The sequence below is a fragment of the Tursiops truncatus genome, chromosome 12 (genome assembly GCF_011762595.2).
Source record: "Tursiops truncatus isolate mTurTru1 chromosome 12, mTurTru1.mat.Y, whole genome shotgun sequence".
In the NCBI taxonomy this organism is placed as follows: Eukaryota; Metazoa; Chordata; class Mammalia; order Artiodactyla; family Delphinidae; genus Tursiops; species Tursiops truncatus.
In genome coordinates this window covers 38,544,778-38,559,485 of record NC_047045.1, presented here as the reverse complement: position 1 = coordinate 38,559,485, position 14,708 = coordinate 38,544,778, and the positions used below count along the sequence as shown (strand labels likewise).

General features: G+C 46.9%; 1 protein-coding gene across 6 annotated transcripts in view; it reads left to right on the top strand.

Annotated features, from left to right (window-relative positions):
- Positions 1 to 10,714, top strand: part of SCML4 (Scm polycomb group protein like 4) — a 107,266-nt gene extending 96,552 nt beyond the window's left edge. For 5 of the 6 annotated variants that reach the window (XM_019929526.3, XM_019929523.3, XM_073789478.1 and 2 more), the window contains 2 exons: positions 4,083 to 4,228; positions 6,748 to 10,714. In XM_019929526.3, the coding sequence (XP_019785085.1) occupies positions 4,083 to 4,228; positions 6,748 to 6,873 (272 nt within the window). In that variant the 3' untranslated portion in view covers positions 6,874 to 10,714. The remainder of the gene's footprint in view (positions 1 to 4,082; positions 4,229 to 6,747) is intronic. The other variant, XR_012324770.1, reaches the window with a different exon arrangement.
- Positions 10,715 to 14,708: the final 3,994 nt, after the last annotated feature.

Below are 14,708 nucleotides of genomic sequence, written 5' to 3'. Positions count from 1 at the left end.
AACATGGTAGGTGTTTGACAGGTGAGGCAACTAAGACTCAAAGAGATGTTGGTCAGTCCTGGCCAGAAGAGACTTATGGAGCACAATATGCCAGGGCCTCTTCTGAGGTCCAAGGATGGAGCTGTGAGCAAGACAGATGTGGGCCCTGCTCGCTGACAGCGTCCAATTCCAGAGAGGCAAACGTTAACAAATGTTAACAAATGATTCTGAGGGGCCCCTTTTGGAGACTGATGGGCTTCCTTCCAAGACGCTTCTTGTCAGGCTCCAGCCCAAAGCCATATAGTCACTTGACTCCTACAATACTTTTGAGAAACAAGCTGAAGAAACGGAGGCTCGTAGAGAATAGAATGATCAGGTCCAGGAAAGGGCTCAAAACCTGGCCATTGGCTCTGCATTCACTGTGCTTTGCACACAGACACACTGATGAGGCTTCAGATGTGTGAGAAAGGAGCTCTCTCGTGTTGCCCGGGACAGCCTGTGGTGTTGAAGGGACCTTGGAGATCCTTCCTAACTCCTTATTTCACACCAAAGAAGCACAGAGACGCTTGCACAGAGGGTGGGTGGTAAGGGCTTCTAACTCCCAGCTCATTGTTCCTTCCATTCTTCCACATGACTCTATTGTTAGCTAAAAAGTTTCCTCTGAATTATGAATGAACAAAAGGAAATTATGCATGTGCTTGTGGGTCTGTGTGAGACAGAGAGCGACTCACAGGCAGCAGCACGAGTACCGGGGCTGTGAAGATATCCGGGGTTGCTTTAGACAGATTCACAGTCAGTCTATTCCTGGTGGATGTGAGTTCAGCGTTAGAAACAGCCACCACCATCCTTCATTCTACATCCATTCACAGCTGGGTTTTACTATACACACGTCTCCCGCATCGCCCAGGGAACAGACCCGACCACGTACGAAGTTCTCGGCGCTGGAGAATGCCACCTCCCATAAAGGCGGTTGGCAAGCGCTTTGCGTGCTCTGTTCCTTTAGGAGCAAGATATTTTCACCTCTATCATGTCTGACTGCTGTCCAGTCACATCTGCCTGGCCTGGCTGTGTCAGGCCAGACCCATCTGTCTTCCTGACACCTTCACAGCAGCTGGAGGGGCTAGTGTGTTTATTATCTTTGTGTGAGCACAGGCCATTGCAAAGGCTCTTCCAACCTGCTAGAAAGTTCCCTCTCTTCCTCCTAGAGCTAATTCATGTGCTTTGGATCCTGAGCAGGTCCCGAGGTGTGACAGCTTCCCGCTGCTGTCTTGTGTGACTGTGAGGCACCTCAGAGAGCAAAAGTGAAAATGCCCACAGCTAGTACCAGGTGCCAGGAGCGGAGCCACTTCCCCTCCACATTCATCACCTGGAGAGCTTCCCCATAAAGACAAGCCAGACCACCTTGCTTAACTCCATGGCTGTGGCTCATGGGGAAAGTATTTCCCTGGCCTTTTGCTCAAAGGACCTTAGGCTCCCATGGATGGTGTTGTGAGTCGGTCTGGTGGTTTTCCTTCCTGTCAAACACAGGAAATTAGATTTGACCTCCGCTCTGATCACTCTAAAATCATTCTTGGCACTGAAGACTTCCCGCCTTTGTAATCAGAGCATCTATTATCACCCTGATTATCGCCGACGCTCCGATGGGGCAGGCTCCAAAGGCAAATGCGATTTCCGTGGTTCCTCTTCCCCATGTTGAGTGCAGATGTCTTTAAATGCAGTGAAATCATCTCTAATAAGCATGTGTCGGCATTCAGATGGCCCTAGGGTGTATTAACAGTTTCCCGCCAAAATGCACCACCCCAGCCCGTGCCAAATCACCTTAGGGGACCCTTCCAGGTCCAACAAGGAAAAGGCAGAGAAAATCTCAAAGTAAATCCAATTCTCAACCAAACTATTATGTATTTAGGACAGACTTCAAATGTGATGCTGTACTTTTCTCAGCACTACTGGAGAACCGTGCACTTACCAAGTACATTGAAAAGAGGAGGAAAAAAGGAGACAGCAGAAAACCACTGCACCCTGAGATTAAAGAAGGGAAATGGAAGTGAAGGCTTCCCAACTTCTAACTTAGATTTATTCTGTAGGGAAGCTGCTTCATTGTTCAGAGCCTGAAAATAGGATTAAGGATTACTCGCACAAAGCTTTTGTGTAAGTTACTTATACTGTTTCTGCAAAGTATATTGAGTCATTTTACATTCATTGAACCCATATTACAAATATATTTGCATGGAGCTGTGGAGAGTCAATGATTATAAACTCTGTAATGAGAGGATCCCATTTTTCACCAAACACTTTGCCCAGGACCTGGTACACAAGAGACACTCAGTAGATGTCTGTGGATGAATAGGGGGAAGATGCAAAAGATAATCCTCGAGAAATTAAAACTAACTGGAGGTTCCAGGCAAGCACATGCATAATGGTAATACAAGGCAGATGTGGAAAGCATCTTTAAGAAAAGCGCAAACAAAAATTTGGGAGTTAAAGGTAGAGGAAGATGACATCCAGATGGCAGGACATGGAAATGCTGCCTGTGAAGGGGTCTACCTGGGCTTTGATGGCTGGTAGAGCTTCTTTGGAAAGGAGGGAAGGTAAACACCTTCTAGAGAGAAGCAAAAGCACTAGCTAAGGTGGAGACTGGAAGCTGGAGGAACTTTCGGTCAGAACCAGTATGCCCAGATGGGAGTGTGCAGAAGGGCAGGGAGGCGGGCAGGGAGGCAGGCAGGGTGCCTCCTTCCCTCTGTGGACCACCTGATGCAGGTCAACCATAAGGCCAGCCCCAATCCCACTTGCATCCTCACAGCTGCCCTTCCAGGTGGAGAGCATTGCCATTTTACAGCTAGCAACGGGTAGCTCCAGGATTTGTCCCTAGGTTTCTCTGGCACCAAAGCTCTTCCTCTCTATCCAGGCAGGAAAGATGTTCTTGAGACCAAAGAGAGCCCTTGATCTTGTGCTAGAGTACGGACTTGGTGCACGGGCGAGGGGCATCCACAAGGGGCACTAGGGAGAGTGTGAAGACGTGACAGTTTTTGCTCTAGAAGGAATAAAGCGTGAGGTGAGGACATCTGCTAGAAAACCTTTGTAGAGGGTCAGGTAAGAAGTTCCCGGATTGGGGCAGCAGGGATGGAAGAGAGGAGACCAGTGTGAGAGGCATCCTTCTAATAGCTTCAGAATAATTAAATGCGGGGAGCAAATAAGGGACAGGAGGTAGAGATATCACTGAGGTTTCAGAAACATGAGAGATAGGAGGGGATGCTGGTTCTAGGGAAAGAGGATGAATTCGTTTGGGATATACAAAACAAGTCACCCCCTAAATATTGCCTAAATATTGATTCACTACTCTCTCCTCCTTCATATGTCCTGCACCTTTTAATCTGCCATGTGGGAAAAGCATTTATGCAGCAATGCAACTCATGCCACAATCACTGACCAGGGACCAGCTGTGGACCAGGCACAGAATTAGGCTCCTGTTGTCAAGGAATCCCTCGTCTAGTGGGAGGTTGGAGTGCGTGCTCCGACAGACCTGAGGGTTGGCGAGGTGCTCAGTGTAGGCGGTGAGTCTTCTTTCTGCACATGCAGAGCAGGGCATGGACCTCTCACAGACAGGGCTTCTGAGACCCAGGACAAGCACAAAATGCCCCTCCATTCCGCTGCGTCCTTCTTGTCTCAGGGTGACACCAGTGGAGGCGGAAAGGACCTGAAGTCGTCTTGGCATCACAGCACTACAGAGGTCTATTTGGAGCTTCATGGAACCTGGTTACAGCAGGCCCGGGGCCCACTGAGACAGGACTGATCAGGAGGGGTCTTTAAAACTCTAACATGGGTCAGCATTTCAACCTGCTGGAGGAGATCCGTTTTCCAATGCTCTATTCCCTGGGAGAGCAGAGAACCTCTGTGTAGAGGGGGAGGCTGCTGCCCTTAGGAGTGGCCTCCGGTGCTCCAGGCTCCTGCCAAGAGCAGGCACTTCTGGCCTTTCTCTGTTGCAGGAGGTCACTCGGGCCACTGCCTTGGACTCGAGGGCCAGGTGGGGACAGGAGGCACCAGGTAGGTGCCAAGGCCCGAGGCCTGCTGTCTCATGGCCTCCCTCTCTGTGCTCTACCTTCCAGCCTCAAGCCCTTCTCCGGACAGGCAGGACACCCGGCGGCCAAGGAGCAGGAACCCCTCTACCTGGTCTGTGGAGGATGTGGTCTGGTTCGTGAAAGACGCAGACCCGCAGGCTCTGGGGCCCCACGTGGAGCTCTTCCGGAAGCATGTACGCGCAGTGGTGGGCCTGGGGGCGGTCAGGGGGCTGCGGGGGGCTCTGCACTGTGCCCGGGGGCACCACTCAAGGGAGGCCAGACGGAACCACAGGGTTCTCAGAGCGGAACAACCACCTAGTTTCTTTGTCCCATCCGTTCCCTCACTTTGGCCTTTATCAGGAGTGCCTGTTTTCCTGCCCATCCATCCGTCTGTCTGTGCATCCGTCTGTGCATAAACAAACGTTTATAGCCCACCTACAATATGCCAACAGACAGTGCCTATTCCTAAGCTGCTTTGAGGATTAAATGAGAAAATGCACATAAAGTGTTCAGCACAGCGCCTAGCTCGTAGATGGCCTTTGATTAGCAGGCCATCTACATATTTGCATAATTATTTAGGAGATTCTAAAATATATAAAGATGGTAATTTTTTTAAAAAAGTAAGAATTAGTACTTTACCTGCCAAGCTTTCTATGTCAGTTATCGACTGTTGCTATAACCCGTCACCACAAACGTAGTAGCTTAAAACCACACAAGTTTATTATCTTACAGTTCAGTGGGTCAGGAGTCTGACAGGGGTCTCACCGGGCTAAGACCAAGGTGTCGGTGGGGCTGACATTCTTTCTGGACGCTCTAGGGAGAACTCATTTCCTTCCCTTTTCAGCACTGAGATCCGCCCTCATTCTTGGCTGCTACCTCGCTGTCCTCATCCTCAGAGCCAACAACATCAAGCTGAGTCCTTCCCAGGCTGCCAACTCTTTGGTTTTTTCTTCTGATTTCTTCCTCCACTTCGAAGGGCCCTGTGATTGCACTGTCTCCTCCCTCCCCAATAATCCAGGATACGCTTCCTATTTTAAAGGCAGCTGATTAGGATCCTTCATTCCATCTGCAGCCTTAATTCCCCTTTGCCAGGTAACCTAACATATTCCCAGGTTTCAGGGATTAGGACGTAGCAAGGACCGCAGAGGGGTTATGTTTAGACAGATCTGGGTGGGAGGACTCTGGCTTCCTTCCAGCATGACAGGAGGCAGTGGAAGTCTAGGAAGTGGGGGAAAGAGAGAACATTCGGCAGTGAGGCCCCGGGGAGGGCCCGCAGATGAGCTCTGAGTGACACAGGGTAGGTGCTTCATCAGTGCTGGCTGAGTGGCTGGCTGGATAGAGGAATGAGAGGGGCTGCTCTATGAGTCCTGTACTGTGCCTCTTCTCCCCACCTGAGCACCCAGAATCTCTACCCTTGGTCTCTAGTAATCTGAAAATAGCACTATAGGTGAAGGAGGAAACCCAGCCTTACTAAGGAGTGATACAGTGTGGTAGTACAGGCGGAATGATTGGCTACAGCAGTGAAAAATGTGGTACCTACTGGTATGCTCTCGGGGTTCTTATACATGTAGCATAGATGACCTTTACAGTGTCCCTCCCACCTTCCCACCTGCATTAGGTGTTCTTTTTTTTTACATTTTTATTTATTTATTTTTTGAACTTATTTATTTTATGTATGTATTCTTTTGGCTGCACTGGGTCTTCATTGCAGTTCAACATGCAGTCTGGAGGGTTACCATTTTCAGAGACAAATGGGAGCAATATCGGGACCTCAGAGGATTGGCATTCCCTTAGTAATTATTTGTGCTAAACCCTCAGATGAAGCAGGTGCATTATTTAGTTGTATGCCACCTAGTATTATTGACAGGGCCAAAAAAACACCTGAAATCCCTTATAGAGTGTTGTTAGCAATTTGGTAATCAGCGAAAGGCAGGTGAGTGTCCCACGAAAAGAAACCAGAGATTAGGATGATGGATGGAAGTCAGGGCCTTATACCAGCACCTGGAATGGAAAGGTAACTACTAGTTTCAGGGTCTAATGGGATGATACTTTGCCGTAGTCAGTCCAGGCTGCTGTAACAAAGTACCACGGACTGGCTGGCTTATGAACAACAGCGATTTATTTCTCAGTTCTGGATGCTGGCAGTCCAAGATCAGGTTGCCATCAAGGTCTGCTTTTGGTGAGACCCTTCTTCCAGGTTTCGGACTGCCATCTTCCCATTGCATGAGGACACTAATCCCATTCACGAGGGCTCCACCCTCATGACCTAATTACTTCCCAAAGTCTCTCCTCCAAATACCACCACTTGGAGGTTAGGATTTCAGCATATGAATTTGGGGAGGGGGGAGGGGGGCACATTCAGTCCATTGAACACTTCTTTCTTGTTTAGCCCTAGATTGGATGAAGAGATAAACGTATGTGGGATATTGGGAGTATGGCTGGGACTATGTTAGATTCCTTCAATCAGGAGAGAGCAGGAATATGAAAGATCCAGTGTATCAAACGACCCCAGGGAGACTATGGGAAGAGGAGCACATAGTATTTGTAGGCTTTCGTTTATTTTCTTAAGGTCTTGCCTTGGGACTAAGAGAATATGCATCTAAGTCAATCCATATTCCCTTACTTTACTCCCTGACCATACTCTAACTGTGGCCACTATTTGATTACTTTGACCACTTTCTGGGTTTTCTTTTTTCTGATTCTGTTCCACCAGGAGATTGATGGCAATGCCCTCCTGTTGCTGAAGAGTGACATGATCATGAAATACTTGGGCCTAAAGCTGGGACCTGCACTGAAACTCTGCTACCATATCGATAAACTGAAGCAAGCCAAGTTCTGAAGGTGTTTAAAAGATAGAAGCAAAATCCAGACAACAGATCTCCAGATCCTCTTCTGCCTTAACAACATTTGCCACCATCACAAAGATTCTCTCCTGAAAAAGAACAGCCACAAAGACTTGGTCTTTTTATAAAACTCGTGCATCTTGACCTTTTAAAAAATTCAACATGGCCCTTTTGAAAGGTTCTTCTAGGTTAATGATTTGCCAAAAAATTACAAAGAAGCCTGTTATTTTTAACATTTCTGGTAGGTTGGTTGCTCTTAGGGTGGGTACTGTTTTTATAATGAGAATGTGGAGAACTGAATGCTATCACCCAAGGAGGACACTGGAGACGTCCAAGGATGTGAGAAGAACCTTTGTCCCTGCAGGCTCTGCGGGGACGCCCACCGCAGCACTACCTGTCTTTAGCTCTGACTTGGGGACCCTATCATTGTGAGCCTTGCTTAATTCAGCTCTGGAAGCTGTCTTCTGAGGATAAATGCCTCACCTTGCACTATCTGGAAAACTTGAATTCTTTCACTCTCTGAAAGAGAAGGAAAAAAAAAAGTCTTTTCTATTCCTAGTTATCTGAAGTACTGTGTTACCCCACTAGAGGGCAGACTGCTAATGTATTTTCCGGACCCTCACTTCAGCAGCCTGATATTCAATACCCAGTGGATGGATTAGGGTTTCTGTGAACAAGACCTAGCCTACACAGACACAGGGAATTTATTCCACAGTCAGCACCACAGATTGCAACTTGGGAAGAAACCGTCTTCTAGAAGGTTCTAGTTCATATCCAATCATTACTGACTGAGGTGCACCAGCAGCAAAGTCAAGAATTTGGAAGCACGTTCTTCCCAGATGGGGCTTTGGAGTTCCTTCCCTTCCAGCGTCATTACTGAGGTGTCGATGTATTGGCATGCCGCAGAGCTTAGTGACATTTAGCCATGGTGTTTCTTTAAAAAAGAAGAAAGATGTCTCTACTAAGCTTTGAAATGGGAGAGTGTTGATTTCTAGTTACATCGTGGGATTATATAGTTGTATGTGTGGCTAATTTTAATAATAATAGCATGTACACAGACATGCTATGATTGGGTTTAATTCAATTTACAAATAGGTTTTCCTTTCTCACCGTGGAGTAATAGAAAAAAATTGATTTCTACCCTTTTGCAGCTGTGTCCAGGGACGGACAATGAATCCACAATTTACTAGGCAGAAGGGCAGCCTTGTCTCCATTCTTCTTTTGATCCTTTTCCTTTCTCTCTCTCCCTGTCTCTTTTTTCCTTCCTCTCTCACTGAATAGGAAACGTATCTTCAAAATGAATTTGCCTTTGCCGTGGGCGTGTCCTCTTCCTTAAAAAACGTCCATAGTGCTGTAAGGGAGGAGATGAATACTAGACTTTGTGATCTCTGGGAGGGGGAAGATCAAGGGCCACTCAGGGCCTCCCTTGGCCCAAATGCAAATCAGAAAAGGCACACCATCCTCGGGATGCAGCCTGGACGGGCGTCTTGGCCGGTGAGTGGAGCAGGGTGGGATTGCAGCCTTCTCACCCCTCCACCAGGTGACCTTGTGCAGGACAAGACCTGTACAAACTTGAGGGCAGCCCTGGGTAGATCTGTGTATTGATCCTCTATAAATCAGTTAGAACTTGGACAAGGATCATAAGAAACATTCCAAGCCATGCTCTTAGACCCACTTGATGAGTGGTATTTGAGAAAGCACATCAGAGCAAAATCCTTTTTAGACACGCAAATGGTGGCGGACTTAAAGCGTGACAGAAAAAGGATAAAGCAGAGTGTCCTAAAACTGCCCATGGAACTGAGCTTGCGTTATCAGGCTGTGGGAGAGCTGAATGTCTTGGTCCCGGCACCTGACAGAACTACCCTGAATCAGGCCTTGGGACAGCATCTTCAAGATTTTGAAACAATAAATGGACTCTGTCCCTCAAAGTTTGTAAATCGTGAAGTGCTCACTGCTGATCTGGAGTTAGATAGTTGCCCTCAAAAAACCATGGGTAGGGCTTCCCTGGTGGCGCAGTGGTTGAGAGGCCACCTGCCGATGCAGGGGACGCGGGTTCGTGCCCCGGTCCGGGAGGATCCCACATGCCGCAGAGCGGCTGGGCCCGTGAGCCATGGCTGCTGAGCCTGCGCGTCCAGAGCCTGTGCTCCGCAACGGGAGAGGCCACAACAGTGAGAGACCCACGTACCGCAAAAAGCAAAAAACAAAACCATGGGTAGTGTATATATTCAGAACGGCCAGTGTGAAAACAGTGAGATCCAGAAAATCCCACGACAGCCTATGTTCCTCACTCCACCATTTTTGCTCAATTCTCTGAAACTTGTGGTGCCTCTTGCATCAACATATACCTCATATAGAGATTTTCAAAACTTTCTACCATTCTTAGTAGTGCCTCCCTCGGTACAAACACATCAACATTGGTGCCGCCAAATCAAAATCATCTGCAAACAATGTCAAGGAGATACTCGGAGTCGTTTTCAGGGGAGAGAGATTTTCCCATCTCAAGTCTAGGAGAAAACTGGGTCCACGTTCATGTGGAACTGCTCTCACAGAGATGCTATCTCATTTTGCATTAAACTTTAAGCAGGACAGATTGCTGAAACCATGATATTTAAGGTTTGACTTTTTAAAAATCTCATTACTCTTGAAATGAATGCTGTCACGTCAGAGAATAACCTAAGGAGGAAATTCTTCCTTTCCTGTTTTTGCACTGAAATGCAGTTAGCCGACCAAATTATTGTTGCAATACTGCAATTAAATTAATTTTCACCCCTTTCAAAAATCTTGTCAAACCAGGCAGTTCAATAGCTCAGCAAATGTAAAACATACCAGGCCATCTCCTCTAAACGGACCTTAGGCAGAGTCATGCCACGTGTGTCATTCTCATCTGAATGGGAGCTTATTTGGGGGCCCTTGAACTTGTACAGATGTGTTACTTGTTATTCCATGGCAGTAGATTTGCTCCAGGTTGTGGTAAACAATGATATAGTTTTGCATAATTTCAAATTAGTGTGTGTGTGTGTGCTCATGTCGCAAACATTTCCAATTACACTTGTCTGTTAAACACGTTTAAAAAAAAATCTAGAGACAGTTCTGTTGCCTAAGGCATTTAAAATATTTTATGAGGCACATTATTCCCTTTGTGAAGACTTCAGGTAAAAGAAGTGCATTTCGTCTCTCTCTCTGTGTGTGTGTGTGTGTGTGTGTGTGTGTGTGTGTGTGTTTCCTGACACTGTAGTGGGAAGAGCCTTTGAAAGTGGCTGGGAGTGTATCAGCTTTTGCATTTGCTTCGTTTCAAATGCCTTCCCAGCTTTGTAGCCCTGAGGCAGAACCCTCTCTAAGCTGTTACTGCCAAGTATACCCTCTAACACCAACAGGGTGTGCCCTGGAGGCAGCTGGGGGACAGTCCTGGGGTTCTGGGCCTGCCCAGGTCAGGTGCTAACTGGACTCACCAAGCCAGCCCAGGCTCTACTCCGTGTGACTAAGGGGACAGGCCTCGCCTGGGAGCCCAGTGGGCTGGTTTAGTGCCCACCAGAGCTATACAGCGCTTCCATCATTTCTCTTCGGCAGGGCTGCCTCGTATTTTCCTTTACAGCAGGAGAAAGGAGTGGGGAGCTCCTCAGGAAAACCAAATAGGGTATTAAAATACACTGGGAAGGAATACTGCGTGAGAAGGAAACAGTAAAGAAGGGAAGATAAAAATAACTGTCCTAGGAAGACGATAAGAGAGCACCTCTTCTAACAGGCCCAACCCTCTGAGCTACAGTAACCTATTTTTGTATTTATGTGCTGCATGGAAGATTTCTTATTTTATTTAAATTAAAAGTATGTTTTTTATTACTTTCTGAGATTGTTTTAGGAGAATTTTGTCATGGCTCTGAAGATGATTGGAAGTGCCCAGAAGTGACCAGGGACTTGAAGTTAGTCATTGTCAGAAGGTCTGGAAAGATGGAGATACTCTGGTTTCTAAGAAACTAGCCAGGTTTCCATACGTGTGAGTGGGAGGTGAGTGCTGTGTGACATTCGCTCTGATCTGGTGCTTTTTCAACTCTTCTCCAATGGCTTAAGAGGAGGAGGAGGAGGAGATGGGACTCACGTTTTTTTCCTTAAACCTCAGATAACAAGACAGGCAATTGGGAAGGAGGAGATGATTTCTCAAAACTGCAATATTTTGTTAAGGAGAGGGATGAACACCTGTCCGTGGTCTTGGTTTATTTTTTGTTACAAACTCACTCCAAGAACTAGGTAGCTGCCCAGCTCTGCTGTGGTCTTGCCACGTGCCAAGTTCCCCATGGCATGAGATGACCGTGCTGAGAAGCCCAGTGGTGAGCCCAGCAGATGGTCTGCCGTCTAGAGGTACAAAGAGTCCTGTTCCCATCTTGTGATGTCACCCCAGTGGCTACTTTCACAGGACTCCCGGCCGTGCTGCCCCAGGAAGAGGGCTGGGAGCCTCAGCTTCCAGGGTGCCCTTCCCTCCAACCATTATCCTAATCGAAGACGATTCCTTCATGGACAATTGGAAGCTGGATTTTTGGAAATCTAGCATTTACTTGAAAGAGAATCGTTCTTATTTATTGCCACCAGTTAAATATTATGGAAACATGTCTGCTAACAATTTGCTTTGTGTAATTTGTTCTAATGCTAATAAGCAACAGCTGGGACACTTCCTGTGGTAAATTCCTCTGTGGTTACAGTGGTATCATCACACATGGACTTCACCAAATCACTGTACTTGAGAAGAACGCTCACTCTGGCTCTCCTAGGCTGCAGGAAATTCCCCTAACTTAGAAGCAGTTCTGGGCAAAAGCGTATTTTTAGAGGAGGATTTGCTTTTCTTTGCTCCCTGCTTTTCTAAACAGGGCCCCAGACCTGTGCTCTTAAAATCCTACATAGAGAGCCTGGGGTTCTCCTCACGCTCAGCATTGAGCTTGATTTCCTCCAGAGGAAAAACAGCCAGCAGAGCTAAAGAATGACCCTTTCCTCCAGGTCAACGTGCTGTACGCATAGTTGATATGGGGCACAAGAAGGGTGGAGACGAGCCCGAGGGCCAAGAGCTGCTCAGCAGTTGGTTAAGTAATGATAGCCGACAGTGTGGGCATCTTTCCGTCCAAAGGGTCTAAATATACCATTCGGACTTGCTCTGGGCTGCCAGCCCACCATTCTCTGCTCTGTAGCTCGACCACATGACCTGAGCCTTCGAGTTGGTTCCCTCTATTAGACGCTTGTTGTAAGGGCCAACACAAACGTCTTCTATTGATTGGATCCTACTTTGGAACACAACCAAAGCCTTGCTTCTCCAAACAGCTCACTATGAGACAGCAGACCCACACTGGGTGTCATTTTACAGTAAGCATATGTGACCGAAGGCTACCTCCATCATAAATGTAGCATCCTCCAACCTTAGGCAGCCTCCACCTCCCCATCCAGTGCTGGGACGCCTTCCCCACAGCCTGACCGCTTCTCATTAGGGGGAGTTGACTCCCATAGGAAGTGGCTTATTTCTCTGTTGGACAGCTCTGGTTGTGAAAACGTTATTTCTCAGGGAGACACAGATGTCTGTGAATCAGACACAGACGTTTGAGATGAAGCCAACTTTGCAATCTTTCTCTTTTTTAACAGAGCTTGTCCATGCAGTAACCACACCTATAATACAAATTGACATTGGCGAATAGATCCCGGCTCCACTACATTAGCGTAGAGGAGCAGACACTGAATATCAATGTGGGACTCAGATAGGTCATAGCCATCAGATTCATCAGCCCTGTCATGAAAAACTATCGAAATTCCTGTGGTCTCACACACACACAAAAAGGGTGTCCTGGGAGAATCTTTAGTGTAGTTGTAAATCTGGCTGTGGTCACATAAGCATGTGAGTTACAAAAGTTTGCATGAATGAATCTATAAGTCCATGCGCCTCATTAACTGGAAAAGACACTACGAGACGTGGAAGCCCTATCTCTTAATTGTACTCACTGGTGATATAATAAACTAAGGAAGCTGAAGCTTTTAGTTTAGACAAAAACAAGTTATAATTGATGATAGAAAAGTAAATATGGTCGGTTGTGAATTTATGCAAGAGGTATGCAGTTTATGACACCAAGCCCATGTGGATTTCCTGCTTGTGTGTGCACGCCCCCGTGAGTGTGTATTTGTGAGTTAGTGCAATAAGAGGTGGGAACTGGGGAAGGTTAGAGAAGGGATTGCAAAGGGAGCTTTTGCTTTCTAGAGCACTCTTATTCAGAAGAGCTATCTAGCAATGATTTAGAAATCAGATCCCAAAGTACACATAACATGTAGTTTACGTAGTTTGCTTAGATAAAATTCTGGATTATGGAGCAGATTCTCGATGAAAATAAGTAGCTACAATTATATCTAGCACCTTGCACAGCGGCACCTGCCATATATTGTAAAAGGCACCTCATGAATATTAATTCACTGAATGAACAAATGCTTGACTAGTTTCGTATTTTATTCAAAAAGCCACTAGTTTCTTTTTGAACCCCATATCTTTACTGAAAGGAGAAGTGCCGAAGGGACAGGCCAAAAGAAGAGATAAGGCGTTTTGTTTCCTCTGATTCCCCAAACGCTCAAGGAGGTCAACCCCGTAGTCACTGACTTGCATTTCACTCCTCTTTTTGTCTTAGCCTCTCTCGTGTTCTACTGCAAGCATCAGAGAATAACAATAGATTCCTTACAGCTTTAATTCTAAGACATCTTTTCCTTTTCCTACTCAATGCTCGGTGCCTCTCAGCATGAGTAGGGGGGTCTCGGTGGGCTGGGTGCCTCTCAGCATGAGTAGGGTCTCGGTGGGCTGGTTAACTGCTCAAGGACAGCAAGCACCTCCAGGAGGAAGAGAGCACCTTCCCTGAGCCCTGCACTCGCAGTACCTTGCTCACCTTGGAGAGGGCAGGTCAGTGGAGCTGGGTCTTCCCCGCAAGCCACTCTGTCGTCATGCTGATGGTAGCCCGCCTGGGAGTAGACGTGGGTAGAAGAAAAGCTTCCCCTGTCCTTTTCACTCTTTACCCATCTCCACCCTTGAGAGCAGATTTGGAGAGATCAGGGGCTTCTCTTTTTTCCACAGAAGGTTACATAAGAGCATTGAGAATAGAATATTGTGACTGATTTTTTTTTTCACAACCACACCAAAACTTAGAGTGTTTCACCTTCAAAGAAATCACCTCAAAAGTCTGAGCACATGTTCCAAAGATGTTGTCATTGCTCAGAATATTTGCACTGCATCTCTTTTGGGGTCATTGTTAGATGCTAGAACCCATTCTTTTCAAAGTGGAAAACCCATCGTCGTCACTCGAGGGTGGATTTTTTTTTCTTTTTGGAGTCAAAGGCACTGGGGTCATGTCTGGTGAGCAGCACAGGTAATCCACTTGAGATGTAAAGCAGTGTTTCTCCGTACTCATTAGTTTGTCTTTTCCTTGTGTGTTTTCTTACTGGGTACAGATGGTTTGAGCAGTAACAGCCACAGCTCATTTGTTAACTTGACTGTATTAGGCAGGTGTCAGTATAAGGAGCTGCAATGCAGAGACTGATTTGAAGGGCAGCGTCACTTGGATGAACATTCAACGTGTTCATTTTAAAGCTCACTTACAGTTCGTTGCTGTATCTTTAGGCATTGTAAGCTGAGGATATTGTGAGTGTACCTAGAACTCTAGAATAGCAGAGGAATTGGGAGGAAGAAGCCTTAGGGGACACCTGGACAGCTCACCTCCAGGGTAAAGTCTTCTCCACACCGTCTCCCGCTGGTTGCACACTACTGGGGCAGCAGATTGTGGTGCAATACAAAGAAACAAGCTCTCCGAGTTACTGCCTCCCCCGCACC